A 26627-nucleotide genomic window follows, 5' to 3' on the forward strand; every position below is an offset into this window, starting at 1 on the left:
ATAAATTTTACTTTTTTTACAATAGGAATTCGTCTGTAACGCCTTTGTTGAGAATCAATTTGTATGCCTTTACCACTTAATAGGGATGTAATCAAAGGTATCTCTAGACTAGCAGCCAGCATACCTAGAAACCCACCGTCTTGTTTTTGTTCTTGTGTTAATTTAATTACTCCAGATCCCACTGATTGTTTTCTTTGATTAGGTGTAAGATATGGTGATATCATGTTTCTCTTATTATTAGCTGCTAAAATCATACCATTCCCAAGTATTTTACTAACACCAGTACTAGCAAGCCCTGACAAAGCTCCAACGGTTCTAATATTTTTGGAGCTATTTTTGCAGCTACCGGAAGTACTGTTCGACTTAACAAATCAGCCAAAGCTCCCAAAAATCCGCCATTTTGGCCTTGACTGGAAATTGTAATTTCTAATCCCTTCTTATTTCTAATAGACTTTTCAATTTGATTAATCTGTGTTTTTGTTAAAAGTAAAGGAAAGTGTCCACGTAATTGTTCATGTTTTAATCTAAAAGTATATGGAATTTTATGATACTTTATATTCAATATAATTTGATGCCATTATGTATTAAATATATATTTTATTTACACAATAACAAGTTCATTTCCAATAGTATTTATTTCAACTGTTTCCTCATACAATATAATTGCATAAACACGAATATTAGCTGCTGGCCGGACATTTAATTTAGCTGTTAATGTAATATGCTTCTTCTGTAACTCCTCCCTTTTTAAATTTTAAGTTAAAATGAACAAATCCAAACAAACTTTGAAAATTAAATAAATTTAAGAGACTTCCAGTTGTTTTATTATTTTGTTTATGAAAATAATTAAGAACATCTTCATAAATTCTTGTTATACTTCTATATTCCGTTTCGGGATAAAAAACACCATTACCAACTTCAAGACGACAAGATTCCAGCCAACAATCATTATCTGCTGCATTAGCTTTAAATGTATCTAATAAATGTGGATTATGTTCTTGTGAATTACTTTTATCAGGTCGTTGTAAATAAACAAACACATGTTCGGGTTTTTTACACCGGCTGTTATTCTAAAAGTTATATTATTTTGCTATGTATCTACAGATTGTGTTATCATTTCACGAAGATATTTCCAACTTGTTGCTTTCATATATCTTTCAGAAATTAAATTAATTCCATGTAGATTAAAAATTAAACGTGGAACCCACAAAATTAATTTAGTTACAATTACCCTACCTGCATCAGCAGCATTAACTCTGTAAATTAATTCATCATCATTTGTTAATTGTAATGTTATTTGTATTTGGCTTGGGGGTAACATGTTTTGTTCCAAACTTTGAAAAAATGTATAATTATTTAACGGAATTTTAGCATTAACCTCCTTACCACCCTTGATTATTTTTTTTCTAAATTCAAAACCTGGATTATATCCAGCTTGGTCATCCCTACTTTCAGCAGCAGCAATAGTATCTAAATAAATAAATTCATTTGTTCCAGTTGATTCTGCATAATTCTTAGATAGTTCAACTAAATTCTTTACATTTATTACCTTGTATAAATTATTACAATCATAGACAATATTTCCATTTTGTTAAATTTGTAGCTGATCAATTATTGTAGCTGCATTGTTAATTAAAGCAATTTGATCATCACCACCATAATTATTACCATTAGCAAGTTTATTGACTTTAAAACTTACTTCAAAATAACCATTAAACCAATCAAAATATGAACTTCTATCATTAATTGTAAAGTGATACCCACTTTTTGTTGTTTAACATTATTTCCCAAAACAGAAATTAAAGGTGTATCTAATTGAATAGGAGTTAGTTCGTATCGTTCACAATACTGTTTTGTTCTAAACATGTATATTATATATTATCTTATTTTTTATAAATTAATCTGTTAATATGTTTAAGCTGAGCTGAAGTCCAAGATCCTGACAATAACCTATTTAATCTTATAAATATCCTCCTCATTATCATTATTATTTTTACTATTATTTTATTCTTGTAATTTCTTGACAATTAAATCGCTAACAGCAGGCGTTTTAACATCCACAGCGTTTTTTTTAAACTTTTATTTTTTTCTGTAATTTTATCAGCAGCTTAATGCCCGACTTCCGTTCCAATCTTTTTGTTCCACTTTCAAGCGCGGATTTTCCTGCAGTTTCCAGGGCTTTTTTTTCCAGCACTACCAATTGAAGATGTAACAGAAGATGAAAACAATTTTATTAAAGTGCCAAAGATACCTTAACCTTGCATAATTTCTTCTCCCGTTTGAGTATCAACATAAATAAATATTCCTTTATTTTTGTCATAAACTTTCTTGTACATTATATATTTATATTGCTTTTAAAAATTAGTGTAAAACTGGTTTCAACTCCATCAAAATTAATTATTCTACCAAATACATCTGTAATATATATTCTAATTGAATTTATAACATTTTTATTAATTTCAGAATATCCGACTTTGTTTGGCTCTTTTGTAAATGTATAAGCTCTTGTTAAATCTGCAGTACTTAAAGCATAGATAATACCACTACAATTACCACCAACAAGTGAATTATCAATAAGATCACAATGAATGTAAATTGTATCTACATAGTTAGTTATATTTGGTGTCGTAGTTACCCATTCGGTTTTGTTTTAAACTTTTTTTATCAAATCCAAGCAATGTATGAAAATTTGACATTCTTAATAAAATCTGGAAAGTAGATCCCTCGAAAGCACCGAAAACAAGGCAAACAGTGAAAATTGCAGACTCGGTTTGATTGAGTCTGTTCATGAGCAGTAATGGAAAATGCAACACTGCCCACGCCCCCCCCCCCCCCCCCCATCACCGGCTTAAGCAGTATTCAATCTTCAAATCTAAATGAGTTGAAATCAATGATCCCGAAGGACCAGAAAATATAACAACATTAAGATGAAGTCGGGGCGACTTTTTACGGCCGCCACACAGCACTTAACACCCGCTGTTGTGAAGTAAATAAAATCTGGAAAGTAGATCCCTCGGAAGCACCGAAAACAAGGCAAACAGTGAAAGTTGCAGACTCGGTTTGATTGAGTCTGTTCATGAGCAGTAATGGAAAATGCAATACTGCCCACGCCCTCTAGCACCGGTCCCAACTTAAAATTATCTTTAATTGAAATTAATATTTTAAAACTACTTAAATCAAAATCCAAACTTATTGAGGCAATGTTTGGTTTATCAAATTCAAAATCACCACTGGTTATTAACGTTTCTTTGATATAATTATTAATGTCTGTATAACTGTAAGAACCATTTGGGAATATGATATATTTCCATTCTTTACCATTATTATAACGAATTCTTTTATTATCGTATTCATCACTAATATTACACCAAGAGTAAGTCATAGTGTTAATACTATCCAAACCAACAGCATACGTTTTATTTTTATCTAAAATTAAGGAACGACTGAATCTGACTGTAAAATCGCTTGGAGTATTTTTATTATCGTTTTTAACAGCTTCAGAACTTAATTTAGTTATTCATTATTATTTCCAGCATCAATTGAACCACAAATAAGCTCTAAGTTATTAACCAGTTCTTCTTGATTACATGGACAAACCTTGACCCCTAATTACTTTTTTAAATTTCATAGATCTTTAATTGATAGGTAATCCTGATTTTTCTGTTAGTTCTTTAAATATTTTCCTAGAAAGTATTGAATGTTTTTTTTTATTATTGTTATATCTTTTATTAATCAAATCAATCAAATCATCATCTACCTTAACGTTAATTACTTCTTTTCCAGTTCTTTGATCCTGAGCAATCAATTTATTTTGACCATTATTAAGATCAGTCATGAAATTACCATATTGTCCATTTGGTAAAACTTTATATGGATTTAGAACCTTTGTTTTTTTAAGAAAACATTGTTTTCGATTATGATGTCTTATTCCTTTTCTTATATATTTTCCTTGTTTTAGAATATCATTGATCACTTCTCTATATTTTTTTTTAATTATTCGACTTGGCTATAATTGCTTTCTTTTGCTTTTGCTCGAGTTTTGTTGTGTTTTCATTCTACTTATTGCACCAGATTCATAACCCAATTCTTTTATATTATCCGATACATTATCTATGATATTTTCTACTTCTTCCCTAGTCATTTTTTCATCAGGATTTTCAGATTCGCTGAAAAAATACTTAAACACTTCTTTTGGTGTGTTATATTTTTTTCTATCTAAATGTTTTAAATCAATTTCTTTATTAAGATCAAATTTAAATTCTTTTATTCTTGTCCCCAATTCTTCAGGAAATTCTTCATACTCATCATCATCCGTATCCAAATCCTTCTGTTCTTTAGATAATAATCTAACAGATCCATCTTTCATTTCTTCTACTGGTACATAGTTTTTTTCTAAGTCATCAATTTCTTCTTTTGATAATTTACTTATCTCTTCTTTCGTTATTATTATCAGTTATCGGTTTTTCAGTTATTCCCATCTTTTCTCTTCCATAATCTTCTAATTTCTTAAATTCATATTTAGGAACCCGTTGAACAGGTTCATCTCCCCAATCTACCGAATCTATCGAATGGAAATAGGGAGCTGGTTTTAAAGCTTGCTGTTTTTTAGATTCTTCCTGCATTCCTTTAGTTAATTCAGTAATACCTTGTGTCAGATCTTTTGAAATACTTTTTTGGAGTAACGATAATTGTTCTTTGATTCCAGGTAATGCTTTTTTTAAACTGACTTGACAATTCTCCTTTTTGACTTTCTATTCCTTCTGTAATTGGTTTATAAATTTCACTATACATTTCTCGACCAGTAGCTTTTCTTATTTTTTCTCTTCTTATTTCTTCTCTTTTAGCTTTTACTTTTTGTCCAACTAGGTTGTTTATTTCTCTCATTTCTATAAGTTTTGCTACCATTTATATAATAATATAAGATAATGTAAGATAATGTAAGATTATTATATAATGAAAATTCCTAATTATGATACAAAAAGTGATAAATCTAATAACTTTAAGCAATTTTATCCTTTTATGCCAGATTCACGTTTTAGAATGTTAATATGTGGATCTTCCGGATCAGGAAAAACAAATACATTAATGCATATGCTCCGAAAACCTCTTATATATTATGATAAATTATACCTGTATGCTAAAAACCTAGAACAATCTAATATCAGGATTTAATAAATCCTAAACCCTTAAATGAAATTGCAGATGAATTTGAATTAGATCCAAATGAAATACTTGAATATTCTAATAATGAATTAATTGACGTTAATGATCTTGAATCAGAAAAACAAAAAGTAGCAATATTTGATGATCTTATATGTGAAGGAAAAAAGGTTCAGAATGAAATAACAAAATACTTTATTCAAGGACGTCACAAAAACTGTTCTGTTATTTATTTAAGTCAGTCTTACTATAAAACACCAAAAGATATCTGAATTAACTGTTCACACATATCTTGTTTGAAAGTCCAGGTAAAAAGGAAAATGATATGATTTGTAATGAACAAAATATAGACTGTGATTCTTTTGCTAATGCAACAATATAAAAATATGATTTCTTATATGTTGAGAAACCAAGGACGTTTTTAAGAAAAAACTTCACGGGAATTATATAATGATTATATAATGGGAGTTTTTAATAATATAGAACAAATAAGTGAACCTGACAGTATAAGTAAAGTTAAACTTGATATTGATTTAAGTGTTTATGCTACTAGAAAACAATTCAAAAAACTAAAAAAGGACATGGACTCATATCTTCATAAAAATAAGGAACTTGATAACACAATGAACAGAGCATTAGATATGGGAGGTAATGAAATAATCAACCTAGGAAATCCAGATAAACCCAGTGATGCAGTTTCAAAACGGTTTGTGTTTAAAACTTTCAAAGTGTAATAGAAGACTATAATCTTGAAGATAATAAAAGTATTAAAGAGACACTAGAAGCAGAAGTAAAGAATATTGAAGAATTAAAAAAGTTTTTAAAAACAATTCATTATTAATAGTTGTGTTGCGAGATAAAATTAAAGAAGAAATGAAAGATATGGTTGATTCTATTAAAGAACTGGAAGAGAAATGTAATTTGACAGATAGTCAGATAAAAGAAGTATTCAGAACCAATTTTGAAAACTTATACAATCATGTTCAGGAAATAAATAGTACTATGATTAAAATGAAGAATTAAAAGACAAAATTATTGAAGCCGGGAAAAAGTTACAAAATATGTATCAGTTACAAATTAGAACAGAAGTAAATAAACTAAATACTGACTTTACAAAAAAGTATCAAGATTTGTTAGACACATTTTCAAATAAATTTGCAGAATATAAATCTGAACTTGAAAAGGCAGCTTCACAAAGAGGTTATGATCACGACACAGCATTAGATAACCTTAGAAAAATCTTAAGTTCTAACTTAGAACATTTGAAGAAACAACTTGTAGACTTGATTAGTAATGTCGATGTACGTCACAATATAAAGTACGCAGACTTAAGTAAACTTACAGGTCTATTACAAAAAGATATTAACGAATTTAATGCTAAAGTTGAAAAAAAAAGTGGAGTTTGTAGTTGAAAAATAAGTTAAACAAGGAGAATCAATGACTGCTAATACTAAAGCAATTTCCGCTCATACTGAAGCAATTACCACTAATGCCAAAGAATTTACAGAAGTAAAAAATGCTTTTCTAAAACAAAAAAATACGATTAGCTAGAACAAAAAATACTGTTGGCAATTTATCTGCTTCTGAAGTTGCAACAACAAATCGATTTAATGATTTAGCTGAAGTAATTCTTGAACATGAAAATAAATATAAAGCAATAAAAGAAGAACTAGAAAAAGTAAGACGTGAAGTGTTTCTTTTTTAATATTACAATAGCAGGCAACTTCATGTAAAGATATATTCTAGTTTAATATATTACGATATTGAAGATAAACAGTTACAACAAAAAAATAAGAGACACCCAAGATTTTTATGTATTATTTGGAATACGAGTTAATAAGATTACAGATCATAAAAGTTTTATTGAAAAAATTGAAAAAGATAAAGATTTTGGTTTTGAAATTCAACAAGATGGGGATTACATAATTGAAGTTACAATTGAAGTTAACATTATTGAAGAATACTCTGGATTTGAATTAGATCGTTTATTTTTAGATGACGAGATGATAACACAAGCGGACATGAGTATATAACAGCTGAGGCTAAAAATACAACACGGGTTTTCAAGAAAAAAAATAAAATTAATTTAAGAAAAGGAACATGGTTTGCCATCTTTCCAGATTCAGAAGTATTGCCACCATTTAATTTTGATACTAAATATACTATCAAACCAGGAAATTATGTTAGATTCTATCTAGTTAATTAATTACTGTGTTTTTTTATATAATGGGAATATTTAATAATATAAATGAAAAAGTAAATAAAATAGAAAGGCAAATAATAAGAAACCTCCTATATTTTAACATCTAAAACAAAAGATATTGCTGGATTATTTCAATGGAAAGTTGTAAATGCTAGTCCTGGTTTAGTTTTAAATGGTAATAATGTAGCAATCAAACAAAATTGCAATTTAATTATTCTCATAGATGCAATTAAATTAGATAAAGGAGAAGTTAAATTGGAATAAAAAACAAAGAAAATAAAGTTCTTCAAAGATATTATGCAAAAATAACAGAAAAAAATGAATCTATTTCTATTAATTATGCTGATGAATTTAAAATGAATGTTGTAATTTATATAGATGGTTTAAACGTTATGAATATTCAATTAACAATTTATGGTTCTGTAATTTAATAATAAGCTGATGTATCAATACCATTATCAAGAATATATCTTTTATCGTCATAACATGATAAAGATGTTTTATTTATAACATAACTGGAAAGAGTGTGCTTTTCAGAACGAATATTTCGTCAAAAGTTAATATTCTGTCTATTTTTGTTATTTTTAATCCTAATCGTACGTAAAGTTAAAGATTTTTATAATGAACAACATAATGATGTTGTTTTTTTTATTAAAGTTGGAACTAATATTTTTACATTACTTTTTCCTATTTCAAATTCTTTTTTAATATTTTTACTATAATTTGAAAGCCATTGATCTAGTATTTTAATTTTTTCAGGAGCTAAGGGATAATCATTGTGAAGATCATGTAACTCATTTGGATATTCAAGATCACTTTCAATTATAAAGTTAGTATTATCTTTTGCAATTAATTTCTTATATTGTTTTTAGTGACCCATTTAAAATTTCAAGAGGGTAAAGGTCGACACATAGTCCAACCGTAGAGGTTTTTAGCATCTAAGTACATAATGTATTTAGTTTCTAATTCAGGATAATAATCTTTTATATATTTATTGTTTGCTTTACTGTAACGATTAGCTATATAACTTTTTCCTCCTCTCAGTCCCTTTTCAATAACAAAATACATATCAATATCAGTTATTAAATCCAAATTTATTCCAGACATTTTTAACATTGCATCCCAAGCTAACCCAGGACTACTAAAGTAATGACAAGGGTCAAGTTTATAATATTCCAAACATAGTTTTCTAAAATTTTCAAAAACATAAGCTAACAGTAATACGTCAGTTTTTAAATATAAATCACGATATTCTCCCATTGTTTTTATCTTAGATTTATTCCAAACATTTTAGCATGCTCATATTCAATGTCAGATATATGTGTTTAAAATTGAATAAAACTCTTTTTTAGAACGTAATTTTGTTTCTTTGAATTTTTTAATGAATCCGTGTAATTATATGGATAAATACCTTTTGTTGTTAATAATTCAACTTTATGTGAGCTTCCAGCTCCCAGGGACTCACGTCCATCACTATAAATTATTGAGATGTGTATTTAAATTCTGGAATATTTTTTACTATGTTATCCAACAATGATTGAGACATAAATTGAAAACTGTCTATAAAAACCAAATCACTTACCATAAATGCCATGTATCTTTCCATATTATTAGGAATAACATTAATTTCTTTTTTAAATTTTCCTATTTGTTGCATAATAAAATGACCATCATAACCTCCTAAATTATGAAAAATAACAGGAATTTTGTGTGTTAGTCTAAAATTAATATTACAGTCTTGATGATCACTTCCTCTAAATTTTCCTGTTATATGACAATGATCTCGTACCGGAATGTCAGTTTTCTTATATTCTTTTTTCACAAATATGACAAAACTTTTGTTTTTTAAATAAAGCTTCTTCAGACATTCTCAAATCTTTGTTAAAGTTCTCATTAATATTTTCTTACAATACTCTTCTTCCTTAAGCATTTTTTCAATAAACTTATAAACTGCATTAGGACCTCTGTAAACTTGTGTTGGTTTAATATATTTATCATAACAACAAACAACTTTATAACCGTAACCACAATCTATGTTTTTGATATGGTTCAGTAAATGAAGATTCAGGTGATGGTAAAGCAGTTGATATTTTTTTCAGTTATTGATTCAAAATCAGCATAAATTACAAAAGGTACTGCTAAGCCTATATGATAATTTTTAAAATGTATTTTACTTCCCTCTTTTGGCATTTTTACAGCTTGAACGCCATTAATAGCATAACAATTTGGTATATGTTCATTTAATATTATTTCTTGTAAAAAAAATTGTAAACATGATTTGCAAAAATGTTTTTTATGTTGATCTTTGGTTTTGTTAAACATTAATCTATTAAAGTATTTTATCCAAACATAATGGTTTATCTTATCTTTATTGATTAACAACATGTCACAGTGTTCTTCATATTGGTATTTTGAGATGTACAATGGATAAATATTAATTTTTTCATAAACAAATATATTAAGGCCACACCAAATTGATAAGTTGTTCATCGGATTTTTTTCTGAAAAATTTGAGGCGGCGAGCGAAAAAATAATTTAAATATTTTTTTTGGTTTTTGAGAAAATCAGGAGCGAGCGAAGAGCGAAGAAATATATTTGTCTTCATTTGGCCTTCGACTGACTAAGTAAAACCTTAAAATATAATGTATAGCCCTTTTAAATTAAAAAGTAAGTCCCCAGGGATTGAGAAAATCTAACCTGCAGACGCACAACAAAGCGAACTCATGAAAAAAGGTAATAACATTGTCATACAGTACACTGTAATCAAATATCGAATCGATTATTTACTGCTATGAAAATGTAGCATTCTTAGCTGACTTTACAAAGTTTTTGATACATCAAATATCTATGTGAGTGTTGCTAGATCTTTTAATACTAAAGCTTCTGATTTATTTACTGTCAAAGTCTACACCAGGAGAAACAATACTCTTAAGTCTGAATCTAGACACAGTTATGCCCCTTTTTAACATAAAATATCTTTAATTAAGTTTTATATAATGATCAATAGCTCTGTACTTTAATAGCTTCTGACTATTATGCCCCTTTAACTGGCAAAGCTCTGATTTAGTAAAGTCGAGCATGATGTCTTATGTACAGCTCTTTTTTCTAACTTTAAACTTTCATAACATATTAAATTTGCTGAAACAAAGTCTCAATTAAAGTTTGAAATGGAGATAAACGTGCATTAACATTAGTCTACTAAATGATTGGAAAATTTGAAAATCAAAACTGTCCTGAAAACAACTCGTAATGTAAATTCCTTACCCCACCAACTTTCGTATGCGGATATTTGGACAGGAAAAAACAGAAAACAGGTAAGTGACAGGCATCAATAAGTATTTACCCTTACCAAAAAAAAATGTAGATTGATGTTATCAAACAAATTAGTATGTTTTTCTTCATCCAGTTTTCAATGAAATAAATCGATTTTTGTAGTACGTAATTTGGTAAACATTTGAAGAAAATGGCGTAACTGCATAAAGGGGAAATAACTTTAATGCAACTAAATACAAGTGTTATGATTTATTATAGACGATGTGTATGTAGTATGCATTTATTTTGATTAAAATCCATTTGAGAACAATCTGGGACTGGATGTATACGCAATTATACACTTTTACGTCCGTAAAAATTAGCGCTACAAAAAATTATGGACTGGTTTTTTTCAATGGGGCGAGCGCTAGCCAAAAACAAAAAAAAATATTTTTTTTGTGTTTCTGAAAATATACGAGCGGCAAATCCGACGAACAACTTTTTAATTTGGTGAGGCCTAAATGAAATATCATTCTAAGTTTCTATTTTAGGTATTTGATTTATTGTAACAGGAAATTTTATTCCTTTATAATTAAGTTCCTCTTTATGCTTTTTGTAATTTGAAACTCTTTCGGAATGTTTTGTTACAGGAAATTTGTAAGCCAAATGACACCATCTAAAACATTCATTATCATTATTCTTTATATTTATCAATCCTTTCATTGAATTTTGTAATGGTTTTGGTAATTCTAAATAACTAGAAGCAGCTAATGGATTATATTTATATCTATTTATATAATGTGCATCAACTGACTATTCTCCAGCCACTTCCTTCTGAAATCCAATTACCAATCCTATTTACTATTCATCAAAAGTTTGGCGTAAAGTGTTTTTTATTTCGTTTGTGTTAATAATTTCTAACGCCTTTGATTGAAAATAAACTGATTTATATATTGTATCTCGCGGGCTTAGCGCAAAACGGTTGTAACTGCAATTCTGAAAATTTTACAGGAAGACAATAAAACTTAATATTTTTTTAAACTTTCATCATTCAAACCAAGTTTTATTGCATGGAAACCTATTTTTGCATTTTGTTTAACATATTATCAGCACTAGCTCTGTTCTTGCATTAAAAAAAGAGATATTTGTTAAACTGTCAGTTACAACCGTTTTGCACTTAAATTGCAGAGATTTGGGGAAATGTTTCAGTGCAAAACGGTTGTATCTGTCATTTACAACTGTTTTGCACTTAAAATGCACAGATTTTGGGAAAATATTTAAATGCAAAACGGTTGTATCTGAAATGAAAATTTATTTTTTTTTCAATAATTTATATGAATTTTTCAATTCTGAGTAATCAATATATTTTTTTATTTCAGATTTACTTACCTAACTACCAATTAGTGCTGTTTTTGTTGACTAAATAATATGAATATGAAACACACCATATTGTAACTTTAGCATTTTAATGCTGTGAAACAACCTTTACAAAAGAAATAAACATTTACAGCTATATTTAATTTAACTTAAATTATATTAGCATAATTACGGTTAATATAATAGCTGATTAAAATTATATTTATCCAGAACCCATTGCCTGGCATCAATCAAAAAGGGCACCTGCAAATAGTGTACAATCTGATCAGATGACAAAGAATGTGGTGTGTAATCAGGATCTTACACTGTTCCTATAGAAAAAGCTGCATTTGACAAAGATAAAAATAACTTAGATGTCAAATGGACTTATTAAATATATAAGGATGGAAGGGTCCAATAATCGCATTAATAAGTCAGTGCAATTTGATATTGAATAAACTGTTTTAAATTAATGCAATGATTTGTTTTTATTCAATATTTGAAACAACAACATGCAAGTAGATCATCTTTAAGCTTGTAGGGATTTTTTTCTGTTGAAAAACTTCATCTACAATATAACATTTCAAAATCGAAAATCTGCACCCTTTAAATAAATCCTGGCTGTATTTCCAGAAATGTCTGGAAGTGGATGTGAGTAGGAGGTGTGAAAGAATGTGTGGGGTATAGGGGATCTCCCCCAGAAAAATTGTTAAATCAAGAAGTTATTTCCTGCGATTTGGAGTTTATTTTAAAAGGTATCGATCCTTGGGGCACACTGTACTTCATCATTAAAGGTGTCAACAACTCAGAGTCAACCACACAGTTTGATAGTGTCTCTTAGATATGATGACATCCATTCATGTGCTTTGTCTGTGACTCCAAATTGATATTCAAGTCTGTGTAACAGTGTGTGATGGTCATTCGTGTCGAAAGTAGCACAGACATTTTAGATTTTTGGTCAAGAGATGTGAAGATACCATTCTGACACAGGTGAATGAAACTTAATATACACAGACTGCAGTCCCTCATATTGCTTAATTTCACTCATTACAAGTGCCGCTGAAGATGCACATCTACTACCTTTTCTAAGATTTTTTAAATGAAAGGGAGCTTAGACACAGGCTTTTGAGAATACTTGGTTCAAGACCTGGTTTCTTAAGCAGAGGTCTTATCCTTGCACTCTTAAATTCTTTTGGTATATAACCTAATTCCATTGATGTATTTATGATGTTTGTTATCAATGGCAAGAGCTCATTAAAACATTTTTTTCAAAAGCCATGATGGTAAAGGGTCGAGTTCACGGGATTTGTTTGGAGATTTTTGCATGATTTGTTTTACCTCTTCTGTTGTTGCAGGAGTTAAATAAGTTCTATAAGACATTTTTCTACTTCCTGATGCTCTGAACATATAAACGTCTGCTAATTCGGAATCAGTCTGACTACGGGAAATAATGTCACTCCGAATGTTTTTAATTTTTCAAAGAAGTCACTAAACTTCTGCGCAAGTTCCCTTGATGATGTGTTGGGGGCACAGGCAGCATCTTGACTGTCTCCTAGCGTTTGGTTATCTTGGCCAAACCTTTGTGGTCAGTGCCACATGACTTTACCTCATCGGAGAAGTTAAGTCTGGCCTCAATAAGGAATGTATTTATAATAGCACATTGGTCTCTATAAAATTGATGATTGATTGTTAATGTTACATTTATTCCATTTTGGCTCAAGCTTGCCTTTTTAATGTATAGCCCCATGAAGCTCGTCTGTAAACCACAAACAGCTAGGTCTGTGCCTTCTGGAAATGCATTTAGTACAAGGGACGCTGAGATACCTTGTCTGAAAGAACATACTTCAATAGAACATTATAAGTTTCATAAAAAGAAACCATCTTCCAACCAGTGTTGGTTTTATGGCACAGGCATTGAAATGAATAAATCTGGTATAATAATAATAATAATAATAATAATGCCATAATGGTCTTGTGACGTATTACCAGTATGACCTTGACAGTATTATTCTGCTGCTATATCCCTTGTTATAACAACATTTAATGTATGGCCATGGGCATGGGTAGGCCCAATCACATGTTGATGCATACCACATGACTGAAGTACACTGGTAAATCTGACTTCATCTCTATCGATATCTGATAGAATATCAAGATGGATATTCATGTGTCCCACAATGAGGACATCATTATCAACTGTATCTGCCTAGAAAAGCAGGCTTTTCTTCCTATAGAAACATACTAGTTTGTAAACCATTTGGTACAGTTGAACCTTAATTTTGATTGTTTCAGACAGTACTTGTAAATTATTCAAATGGTCTCCTAAATTGATATCCCATACTGAGTTAACTCTATATGTACCCCCTCTTGTACTTCTGTATTTTAGTTTATAATAATTTGTTTTAGCTCAGTTGTGATGAAAGCTTCAAGCTTATTTGAACCACTCTCGAGTCCGCTTCCTGGAAAAACCAGTACTGGTGTCATATGAGAAGTCATGGTCGTGACCCATGACCCTTGGATTGAGCAGACGACAACTTATCCACTAGACCACCACCCTGTATTTTGTAATATCTAACTGTTTTATTGTACATAAATGCAGGTTGATGGGCGTAGCGTGCCGAAAAACCTCAAAGAATGGACATTCAAAGTGAAAAATGCAAACTTTGCTGAAAAAAAGGGTGGTGTGTGTGGTCTTATTCCCATTGATACGCCCTTGTATTTACTATGATGCTACCACATCTTGAATATAAATATATGGAGTAGGAGATATCTTTACAGTAGAAAGCTATGTGCAATTGTATTTCCAATGTCATATTATATTTACTTTCGTTCTGCATCAATATTTCGCTAAAATGTTAACAACTAAATAGGAACATAACTAATAAGGTGCAATGAACCCAGCTAGAATACATTGTAATATTTCCATTATTATATATTACATATTGCATTAATTGGACCCCCTCTAACACCCACCAGACAAACAAAACAAATGATGTCACTGGTGATGTCATCAACATAATTTAGTTCCCTTTTTACTTGTTTGTTTATAATACATTTTTGTGCAAAACAGTTGTAAGTGGCAGTTACAACCGTTTTGCACAAAAACAAAACCGCACTTGCAGATACAACCTTTTGGCAAACAAATAAAATAACACATAAATCTTCAGCATTCAAACCTAATATTTTACAGGATTATGTAGACATGCAAAATAGGTTTAAATGTGTAAAAAAAAAGTGATTTTTGTGAAAAATGTCAGTTACAACCGTTTTGCGCTAAGCCCGCGATCTGTTTTACTAATTTTTGCAAAAATAATTTTTAAAACAACATTTATTTTTATATCTTTTAAATTTTAAGTTCAGATTTAAGAATATCAAATCAGTCTTCTATATTTAAATATAATTGATTTTTTGGATCTTGTCTATATGTAATTTTAATTTCAAATTTCTTAAAATATTGTTTTTTTAGACTTCTCAATTTCTCTACCAGCCATCTATGTATTATATTTAGAGAAAAATCGCTAAGTCAAAAAAAAAAAAAAAAGAAGTTTAAGAAGAAATAAAATATTTAAATTTATATCTTTTTCCATTAGTTTTTGATATTCCACTTTTTACCCGGTTCTTTCCTTCACAGCACATTTTTATTAATCCAGAATTAATATCAAGGTCTTTAAATGCTGCGTAAGTGCTTCTTTATTTTTTTTTTCTTCATTAGTATCACAATCGGTTGCAATAACGTTTTTAGGATTGTTTAGATAATTATTTGGTCTGGGACAATCACATAATATTTTAAAATCAGAGGTTTTAGTACCCGAGGGTACATTATTTTCCTTTTCAGGTAATTAACAACCACAATCCAATTCAAATAAATTCTTTTTTTAAAAGATAAGGATCTATAACATTTTGTAATTTATCAATCACATGTCTTTTATAATCATCGCTAACTGTTTGATCAAGTTTTGATTTAATAACATTTCTTCTTTTTAGTACTTTTTTATATGATTTTTTATCTTCATTCATTATTTCTCCTAAAGTGCTAGATAATTTTGGCATAATCATTCTATCTACCTTTCTATTAACCATCTATATAATATGCTTAAAAAAATCTTTAAAAAACGCACGTAAAGAAATAAATTCAGCAATATAATTTTAATACAACTATTCTTCTTTTTTATTTTTATATCCGTTAAGCTTAAATTCCTTCACATGCATTTTAAGAGGCATCGAATTATCTTTTTCTTTCTGCATTTCTAACAATATGATAAAAATATCTTCAATAACTTTTTTCTCATCTTCTTTACTTACTTTTCCAATCCGAACTTTTGTTATTAGTTGTTTTATCTTTTTATGATGTGATTTTAAAATATCTTTCTTGTCTTCAACCTTTAAACGTTTAATAAATATTGTAATTACTGCTGGAACATCGCCAGCAAATGCCATAAATATAGGAATAGCAGGAACAAGTACTAATGCAGTCGAGCAACCAAAAATTCCTGCTGTAATTTGTAATCCTGTATTTACTCTTCCGCAAAATTTATAACTTTTTCTATAAGCAGCAGCAAGTTTAGTTAAGTGGTCTATTAATTGATCTATTGTTTCTATTCCATTATAAATTAGATTTTTATTACTCATTCATATAATATATTTTTTAAATTAAACTTCTTCCAATTCACTAAACGGAATCCAACTATCAAATTTTTCTCTATAACGTTTCCACTTTACTAAAGCTTGTTTTTTTTCTTATAGTCTCGTCTAATAACTTTTTTCTATTCTAAAAACCTCTTGTGTAGTAGGTAAAAGTTCTTGCTCATAAAATAAACCCTGAATTATTTCATTATTTAAATCTTTAATAGTGTATGTTCTGCGAGTTGTGTTATTAATTCCATAAATTATAAATATTTCCTCTGTCCAGTTTGGTGTATATTCTTTTTCAAAAAATCGTTTAAGTTTGCTTAAGCGAACTCGGTCACCAATTTTAAACTTCAGATTACTCTTTGGTATCTTTAAATTACAATATACATGAAAGTAAACAGTACCTTTATTTAAGTTTTTACTGGCTTCAGTTGGTGTCATTTTTATACTAGAATGTTTTCTTTTGTTATATTTGTCAACCATATCCTGCAAATAATCTAAATAAGTGTAAGTACTATTTGCTGTAAAATATTTCCACATTATTCTTTTTAAACTTCTATTAAATCTTTCAATTACTACAGCTTTCCTTCATTAAATGTATGATACATGTTAATCTTATTTTTATTCAAAAATAATTCAAACGTTTTATTATAAAATTCTTTTCCTTCATCTACCCATAAATTTGTAGGTGTTCTACATTCAGGCCAAGCGTGAAGCTCATCAGGAGCTGAAGCTCCAGAAATTATTTTTTCAAATGCTTCAGTAACAGATTCTCCAGTTTTATTCTTTAACTCAAGCATATTTGCTAAACACGTCAATAAGTGTTAACAAGTACTTTACACCTTTATTATATTTTGAAAAAGCTTGCATATGAACTAAATCAGCAGACCAAGTATCATCAATATCATTAACTATCACTCGTCGTTTCATAAAATTTCGTTTAATTTGTTTATGTAATTCTTCTGCTAATTCTTCACTCCATGTTATTTCGGGGGCCTTTTTACGTAAATACTCTACCCCCTTTTCCCGTTTTTTGACTTTTTTCCAAGTGAGCTTTCAGCTCCCGGGGACTTACGCCCAAGTCCAAGTTTGTATTTCGTTTTAATTGCTGGTTTTACAACTAAATGTTTTGCAATCTTTTCTCCAAATGTTTTTGATTTAGTGTTATTTAAGTTGGAAAGCATTTGCTTGTCACATGTACCTTTTTTACACCACTGTCGTAGCAAAAGTCATGGTCCATGCATACTGCGTCTAATTCATTAACAGGAGGTCCATTATCTAAAGGATTTCCTGGCCCGCAATAGTTATATCCTGGTAATGTTAAACCTTTCTTCGTAATAAAGGTAACATTGCTTTATGAATATCTAAATTACCCCCTGTACTTTTAACAAACTTTGATTTTATTCTTCCACAAGATGAACAGGTAGCCATTATCATTTTTCTCCCGTTGTTTGCTGTAACATAATAAGGATTTATATTATCAGTAAATATTCTCTTTTTCAAACAATATACATGTACATGTATTTTATTCTGTAAACTCATCTATATCATATGTATTTAAAACGTTTTATTTTTTTACCGGGTTCAAAACCTGTTTTTTTTTTTATATTTTTAAATTGGCCGACATTGGTCACTTTTGACCAAGGGTTAGGGGTCAAATGAGGTTAAATATTCCTGGTATTTGTGCGGTATTCGTCTTACTACTTATAGCGGTTGCGGATAATCTTTCATTGAAAGCGTAGTTGGAATCGGACAGCTGCTGCAGACATGTGCACTGAATGAGAAAATGGGTTTTTACTTATTTGTTTACCTGCCTGGCAATATACTGTTGTTGTGATTTATTAGTTAAATCACAGCTCTGGCATGGTTGTACATTAATTTTCCCGATAATTTTAAATTGTAGTGCACGAAGACTTACCGAACAAACAATTCTAATATATTATCGGATACAGCTATTGGTAAGTCCAAACCATACTAAACTTGTGATATTATTTTCGTTTCTGATAATTGCTTGATACACGGCGCATAGCAAGGCTGAAGCTGAAAACTAAGGAAAACTTGCTTTCAATATGAATTTTATTTGTGCACCAGAAATTACTCTTATTTAAGTTATAATCGCAATGGGTGACAGAGCTTGAGGCATCCTAAAGGGGGAAATGTATTTAAAGTAGTCACAACTTGAGTACTGAAAAATATATATTTCATCATTACTTTGAATTTATTAGATATTTTATTCATTTAAATCTCAGTAATTTATCCGAAAGCATAAAATGAAATAGAATATACCAGTATAAAATTCAAATAAGCAGTCTCACAGACTGAACAAATGTGAGCAAATGCTTTATGTTGGCTTCTGACACAAGAAATGAACACAATTTGTTATACGTAGGGTGCTATAAACGTTTATATTCTGAAAGGAACACCATGATCTTTTTGCAGTTTTTTTTTTCTCAATACGGATACCGCCAAGGTATCTATCTATCTTCCATTAATGTCAAACCCCTCGCGGGGACGTAGACATTTGCCGCGTCAAACCACAAAGAATGTTAAAAGACTGAACTGTAAAAAGATTGTTAAAAGCAAGGAAAAAATAGCTTGGTTAAAAGTAAAAGTTTAAAAGCAGCAGTCAGACAGATTAGGGTGAGACGTGATTAATGCAGCAAATGCCAGCATTGAACTACTCAGGGCTTGGTAGGTGGACAACGGCAGGAGGGAGATGATTCCAGTGATACACTGTTCTGGGGAAGAAAGAATACTTTATAAGATTCTTTTTCTGGTTGTAGGTGCAGATGGGAATTTCCGGTCTCGAGAGTAACTGTTTAGAGCCTCGTTACCGCCTAAACAATTACCCGAGAGCCGGATATACCCATCTGCACCTATAACCAGTGACAAAATCTTTTTCTTGCATACTGATAAAAAAGTAATAATAAAAACAAGAGGGCCATGATGGCCCTATATCGCTCACCTGAGTACCATTGCTTTAACCAAAAAGAAAAAAATCTTACAAGGTACAGATATGTCAAAATATACCTAAAAATTGAAGTTTACTATAAATGTTGTACCACAGAAAAGTGGTGTCGGTTTTTCTCTACGGCCAATAATAAAAAAGTTACTAAATAACCTATTTATAGTAACATAAAAGGGAAGTAATTAAAAACAAATTATTGTAAGTGAACAAAAGAAGGATTTGCCAAATAAAAACAAGAGCACTGCCATGCAACGCAAATGCAGAGCAATATACACAAAAAACAAAGTCATATGACTATTGACCCCTAAGTGTGACCTTGACCTTGAAGTGAGCCATCCGAAACATGCGCTCTGCACGTCGTTTAGATGAGGTGAACATTTTTGTCAGGTTTCTTTAAAATTCTTCAAGGAGTTCAAGTGTTACAGAGCAGAAGGGAAATTGCTAACCAACAGACAGACAGACGGACACCGAGGCGATAACATAATATGTCCCTTCGGGCGTATAAAAAGGAATCGAGATCTTATAGTGATACAAGTTGAGTGCAAGTTTGGTTAAAATCAAATAATAAATGAAGCTGCTATTGTGCAGACAAGGTCAAAATAGCTAATTTTTGCCCTTTCAGGGGCAATAACTCTGGAACCCATTATGGGATCTGGTGGGTTTAAGAAAAGAAACAAGATCTTATGGTGACACACGTTTTGTGCAAGTTTGATAAAATTCAAATTATAAATGAAGCTGCTATTGTGCAGACAAGGTCAGAGTAGCTAATTCTGGCCATAATCAGGGGCCGTAACTCTAGAACCCATAACGGAATCTGGCCAGTTAAAGAAAGGAACCAAGATCCTCTGGTGATACAAGTTGTGTGCTAGTTTAGTTAAAATCAAATTATAAATGAAGCTGCTATTGTGCAGACAAGGTCAAAATAGCTAATTTTGGCCATTTCAGGGGCCATAACTCTGGAATCCATTATGGGATCTGTCAGGTTCAAGAAAGGAACAGAGATCTTATGGTGATACATGTACAAGTTGTGTGCATGTTTGGTAAAAATCAAATCATAAATGAAGCTGCTTTTGTGCAGACAAGGTCAAAATAGCTAATTTTGGCCCTTTCAGGGGCAATAAGTGTGAAACCCATAATGGGATCTGGCCAGCTCAAGAGAGGAAACGAGATCTTATGGTGATACAAGTTGTGTGCAAGTTTGGTTAAAATAAAACCATAAATGAAACCATTATCATGCAGACAAGAAATTGTTAACGGACGGACGCACGGACGGACGGACGACGGACGAAGGGTGATCACAAAAGCTCAACCTGTCACTATGTGACAGGTGGGCTAATAAAACCAATCGGACGGCTTTCTTTTAAGAACTATTTCTTATAGCAGCGTATTTAAACAAAGCGCGGGAAAGCAACGTCCGTAAACAGGAAAGACGTCATGATATACATAATATATAGTAAGTGGTTCAATCAGATAGTTGTGATCCCACAAAATGTATACATATACACTGATTAAGTTGAGATACATATTCATAGATTCAGCACACAGTCGACTAGCAAACATATCTTAACATAATAGTTCTATAGGCTGCTGAATATCATACTTAACAGGTCAAACATTATTTAAAAGCTTCTCAAGATACAATGCTGTTTGATATAACACCTTTTCGTTATCAGAGTTAAGTATGTTATAAAAACTTTGTATTCTTCTGTCAGATGAATACCAATTAAGAAGATACTGATTACGGATCTCACTAAATTTCTCACATTAAAAAAGCATGATATTCACAATCAACAATACTAGTGTTACTTCTTTTATAACAAAATTGGCAGATACGAGATTCTTCAAAAGGGGTATTGTTGTGCCTACCAGTTTCAACATGCAGCTTATGGCTTGAACAACGACATTTTGACATGGCTAGCCTGTATTTAAATGGCAAATTTATTGTAAGGTAACGTTCTGTATTTAATAAAGTTTTAAAATGTTTATAATGGTGACATCTACTGGATTCATCGATAAACTCATCCAGTTTTGTGTATGACAATCTATGAGTCTTTGACAAAAAATACTAACGAAGTAGTCAATATCTCCAACTTCATGTGAAACCCAAACATAACCAAAACCATATAAAAATAACAAGTGTTTGACCTGAGTAGCCCAGGTGATTCTGCCTACGTTATCTAAAGATTTTAGCATATAATAACACCGTTTATGGTATCTAGAGTTAACCATCTGTATTAGTTTACACCAATACTTAACACAGTTTGAATAATAGGTTATACACATTGGTAGTCTGCCACATTCTCCCAAAACATATTATTCGTTGAGTTTTTTACTCCAAGAAATGTTTTACAAAAATAAGTATGTATGGTTTCTATTTCTGGCGAATATTTATATCCCCAAATCTGAGATCCATAGCAGAGCACTGGTTTTACCATAGCATCAAATAACTGAAACAACTGTTTAATGTTAAAATATCCAAATGGCCTTTGATAGTTATACATAGCATATATCAACTTTTGTGCCTGTGACGCTAACTTTTCTTTAGTTGATGTCCAAGATAAGGTCGGCGTAAATAAGATACCCATTTACTTATAAACAGTCGTAACGCTAACTAACTGGCCACGGAAAAACCATCTTTCATTAATTCTTAAGGGTCCACCATTTCGAAATACAATTATTTCAGTTTTACTGAGGTTAACTTCCATCCCTGTTGAATTACAAAATTGTTCTATTACGTTAAGTTGTTGTTGTAACTTAAATACAGTTTCTGCACAATTTGCAATGTCGTCTGCAAACATCAGACATAATATATCAGGTATTGAATTGTCAATAAAAATACCTGAATTGCATTTTTCACGCAGTAAGGAGGATAATTGGTCAATAAATAAGGAAAAATCACAGGACTACTTATGTCCCCTTGTCTTGTACCAATGTTACACGGAAAATAATCCGTTACTCTCCCCGTTGAGATCTTAACACAGGATTGTAAATTTTGATACATTTGAGCAAGGATCCTGAGAAAATTACCGTTTACACCTTTAGATTGTAAACTTTCAAATAACTTTTTATGGTTAATCTTATCAAAAGCTTTCTTGATGTCAACATATAGGCAGTAAAAACGACCACCAGATGTAGCCAAGTATTTCTGAGCCATGACATGTAAACAAAACACGTTATCAATAGCAGAATAACCACGTCTAAAACCTGCTTGGGCTTCATAAATTTTTTATTGTTTTCAGCCCACGAATATAAACGTGAGTTCATTATATTAGAAAAGATTTTGTACATTGTGGTAGTTACAGATATACCTCTATAGTTGCTCGGATCATTAAGGGCTCTTGACTTATGTATTGGACAGATTATACTTTGACCCCAAGAAGTGGGGAAACTCCCATTCATGAATATCTTGTTAAATAGAGCGCATAGTACATGAGCTATTATATCACCTGTATACTTATAAAATTCAGCATTCAATCCGTCATTACCTGGGCTTTTGCCGATTGCTAATTTTAAAATGGAGTTTTTAGTTTCCTCTAAGGTAATTTCAGAATTTAGAAATTGGTCGGCGTGACTCTCATCATTAATAACAATGGCTTCTGCAGACTCATCAGGCTACTGAAATATGTAAACCATTCATTTGCTGAAACAGTTAAACTATTTACGCTCTGATTTGGTCTAGATTTCTTCAGTACTTTCCATAACTGATTGATGTTATTAAAACATTCAACGAGTTTAATGCGTTCTCTACTTTGAAAAGCATACTTTTTCTGATTTACAGCATTTTTAAAAATACTTTTCCTCTCTTTATAACATTCAAGGTCTTGATTACAATCTGTTGCTCTAAACTGACGCAGAGCCATATATTTACTAAGTTTTAATATTTCGCACTCTTCATCCCACCATTTTGGTTGAATTACTGATAATGTAATATTGCTAGATTTAGAATACAGTCGCATATGTGATGCTGCCTATTGATATACATTAGTTAATGTACTAACTGCTCTATTAAATTTTATGTCTGTATTTATAAGATTGAGAAAGGAGTCTCTGTGTTGTTCAAAAAGATTATTAAAACAGTGAAAAAAGTCTGGCTCTTATTAGAATCCCATTTAAATTTCGGAAATATCATTCCAGATGTACTCTCTGAGACCAATGTTTGTGTTTCATTATGACTGTATATGCTAAAGTGTAATCTACAGGCTACGGGAAAATGGTCCGATTCATCCCTTTCCAAGACATCGAAATATGAAACATGATTAAAAAGATCTTCACATGCTATCATATAGTCTACCACGCTAGCTCCATCCCCAGATAAACAAGTAAAATTACCTTGAAAATCATCAAAACGATCATTTAAAACATGCATGTCGTGGGTACAGCAAAAATTTATAAGAGTTCGACCAAAATTATTACACCGATTGTCTTTACTTTGCCTTGGGATATCAAAGAAGCTACTATTATATTCTGTATCACCAAATACATAAAAAAGGTTATCTGCTGGTATATAATCTAAAAGATCCTTAATACTAGCATTCAAATCCCCAGCCCAGAAAAAACATAGCATCAGGAAAACTTAATCGTATATTATCAATATCATCTTGTATTAGAATAATTCCATTTCTTTCATTATCATTATACAATGATGACCCTTCTGGTGAAAAGTACACAATAAGATCTTTACAGTCGCTTATCAACGAAAATTTAAATAGCATCACGATACAATCTTTGAATTCTTTCTTAATTCTAATAAATAAAGCAATGAAAAATATCTGAAGTATGTACTGCAAAGTTTACAGTGTTTTAAGTATAAAGTGAATTTTAAATATTCAATATAAAATATATTATTTTTGTAACTAACATGTGTTATTTTCAAAATCCTGTTTTTACTATATAACATTAATGAATACTATTCTTCATTTTGGGCCTCCTTATCCTAAAATACTTACGGTAGTTCTGCACGTTATTATCAAGTATTTTTCTAAAATGTAAAATTTGATAAAACCCTGACTTAAAACTTCAGAATACACTTATATAAAAGGATGGTTCGTGTGCTCTATTTTTCTCTAGACTGACGTGAAATTACATGACCTAAAACAAATCTTTATTATGAGCTTGGCCTCTTTTATAACCTATGTATTTTAAGTCATAGATATAACTTTTCCGAAGTTATCTGGATACTGTTATATCATCAAGCACATTGTAAATTTATTTTCTAGCTACTTCATGGTTATTTACTGGTTTGCCTAACTGCTAAAACTATTCATGCGACTTCCTATCTATTATATTGTGTATTTATTCCTTGTTCATCCGCAAAATGTATTGTAAGCAGTGATTAAAGTCTCATATTATTGTTGTTGTCTTTCTTTTAATTCCCTTTCTAAAGTTCAATACAAAACGCGTAGGAGGTTTCAGGTCTACAATTTTTGTATTTTGCTCTGCCTTACCGATCTACTTTCATCTCAGGACCCGGTATACCCGGTATGGTTTAATGGTATTTATTAGTATAACCTAGAACAAAACATGGTCTTAATTTGTACCGTTTCTTAGTTTATTATCTTTCTAAAATTAATATTTAGATAAAACTACATTGTTGCCATGAACATGTAAAAATGTTATATTTCTTTAGGCATTTATGATGAAAATATTTTGAGGTCTATATTTTCTCAAGCTTAGACAAAATTAGATATTAAGAAGTTATGTAAAAATATTCAGTTAGATAGATGGCAACTTACCGATATTACATGTGTATTTGGCCACACTTCCATAAACATTTCGAACTCCTTCATTTGTATTCTAGGATATTTCTCCATTTCTAATACTTGGCAACTCTGGACATTGGTTTGCTGTTGAAAGAAAAACTTATATTGATTTGATTTCAAAAAGGTAAATAAGTATCACATTGAGACAACATCTCAACTGAAAAGAAGTCATAAATGATTAATTTCATAAAACGCTAGTAATTTCTGCATGCAACTTACATGAAACATACCATTACCAAATAATTTAAAAATAAAATAGTGCATTTTTCATAATTATGTACGTTTGACATGTCTTAATTTTCTGCAATTCGTCAATTGTCATACAACTGGAAAAAACATCTCTTCAGAAAAAAAATGGAGATTATCAGTTACTACATTTCATCAATCAATAATTACCCTAGAGTCGAGTAAAATTCCTGAACCTATGAAATGAGTACATGCAGTGTTAAATAAAAAAAATTAATTGAACAAATGTTAACGAAACAATAATAAAAAATATCTCTTAGATGAAAGTATTTCTTTGTTTGACCATTATTGCATTAAAAATATTACTATATCCCTCTTACAATCCAACGAACAAATTACAGTCCATGTAATTCTGAATATAAATACAAAAAATGACGCAAGAAGTTGTTGTTTGAAGTGGAGATGAACTTTGCTACATTTTTGTCGATTTTAACATTCTAATGATATATCAAGTAAGTTCATGTAGGTCTAAAAGACCCACCACAGCCTAGTGACCTATTACCCCTTATATCCCCAACCCCCATGAATTCTGATATAATTGGTATAATACAGCTATTGTACAAGATGACAGGTAAAAGTTTTAGGTCTTCCCAGAATTAATGTATTTTCACTATTTCATCTAAAATCTAAATCAGTCATCTCTTTCAGTATAGTTTTAAAAACATAGAATAATAAATACCTTGCACTGCAGAAAGAAAGTGTTGTCAAAAATAACCTTAATACATCCATGCAAGCCCGTGTTCTATCCAGGCATGAAGATTGTTTTGAACTAAATTTAATATGCATAAAATGTCTGCAACAATAAACTGAAGTGTCATCGCTTTGTTGACCTCTTGTGGTGCCAAGAAATGGTAAGCGAAAGAACTAGAAAAAAAAGTAAATAAATCAAAAAAGGAAATCAAAAAACACAAAATAAGTTTGATTTAGGTTAAGTTTGTTTAAAAGAAATTATTTTGTCGAGAAGTAGCAATAGATTCATTTCCCTATTTGTCTAAAACACTGAGGGTGCTACGTTTTATTTGAACTTGTTAAACATAAGGTAGCATTAATGAAT

At 30.5% G+C, this 26627-nt stretch overlaps 1 protein-coding gene across 3 annotated transcripts in view; it reads right to left on the bottom strand.

Annotated features, from left to right (window-relative positions):
* LOC123548747 (uncharacterized) overlaps positions 1-26627 on the bottom strand; it is a 42185-nt gene that overhangs the window by 11715 nt on the left and 3843 nt on the right. The window contains exons 3-4 of one of the 3 annotated variants that reach the window (XR_008367367.1): positions 26253-26437; positions 25301-25411 (exon numbers count right to left, since the gene is read on the bottom strand). Coding sequence is in view for 1 of the 3 variants with exons in the window: in XM_053524718.1 (XP_053380693.1) it covers positions 25362-25411 (50 nt within the window). In the remaining 2 variants the exon portion in view is untranslated. Of the gene's footprint in view, positions 1-17678; positions 18055-25300; positions 25412-26252; positions 26438-26627 lie in introns of those variants that run through there. The other 2 variants (XM_053524718.1, XR_008367366.1) reach the window with 2 other exon arrangements.

Source organism: Mercenaria mercenaria, chromosome 15 (assembly GCF_021730395.1).
Source record: "Mercenaria mercenaria strain notata chromosome 15, MADL_Memer_1, whole genome shotgun sequence".
Classification (NCBI taxonomy): Eukaryota; Metazoa; Mollusca; class Bivalvia; order Venerida; family Veneridae; genus Mercenaria; species Mercenaria mercenaria.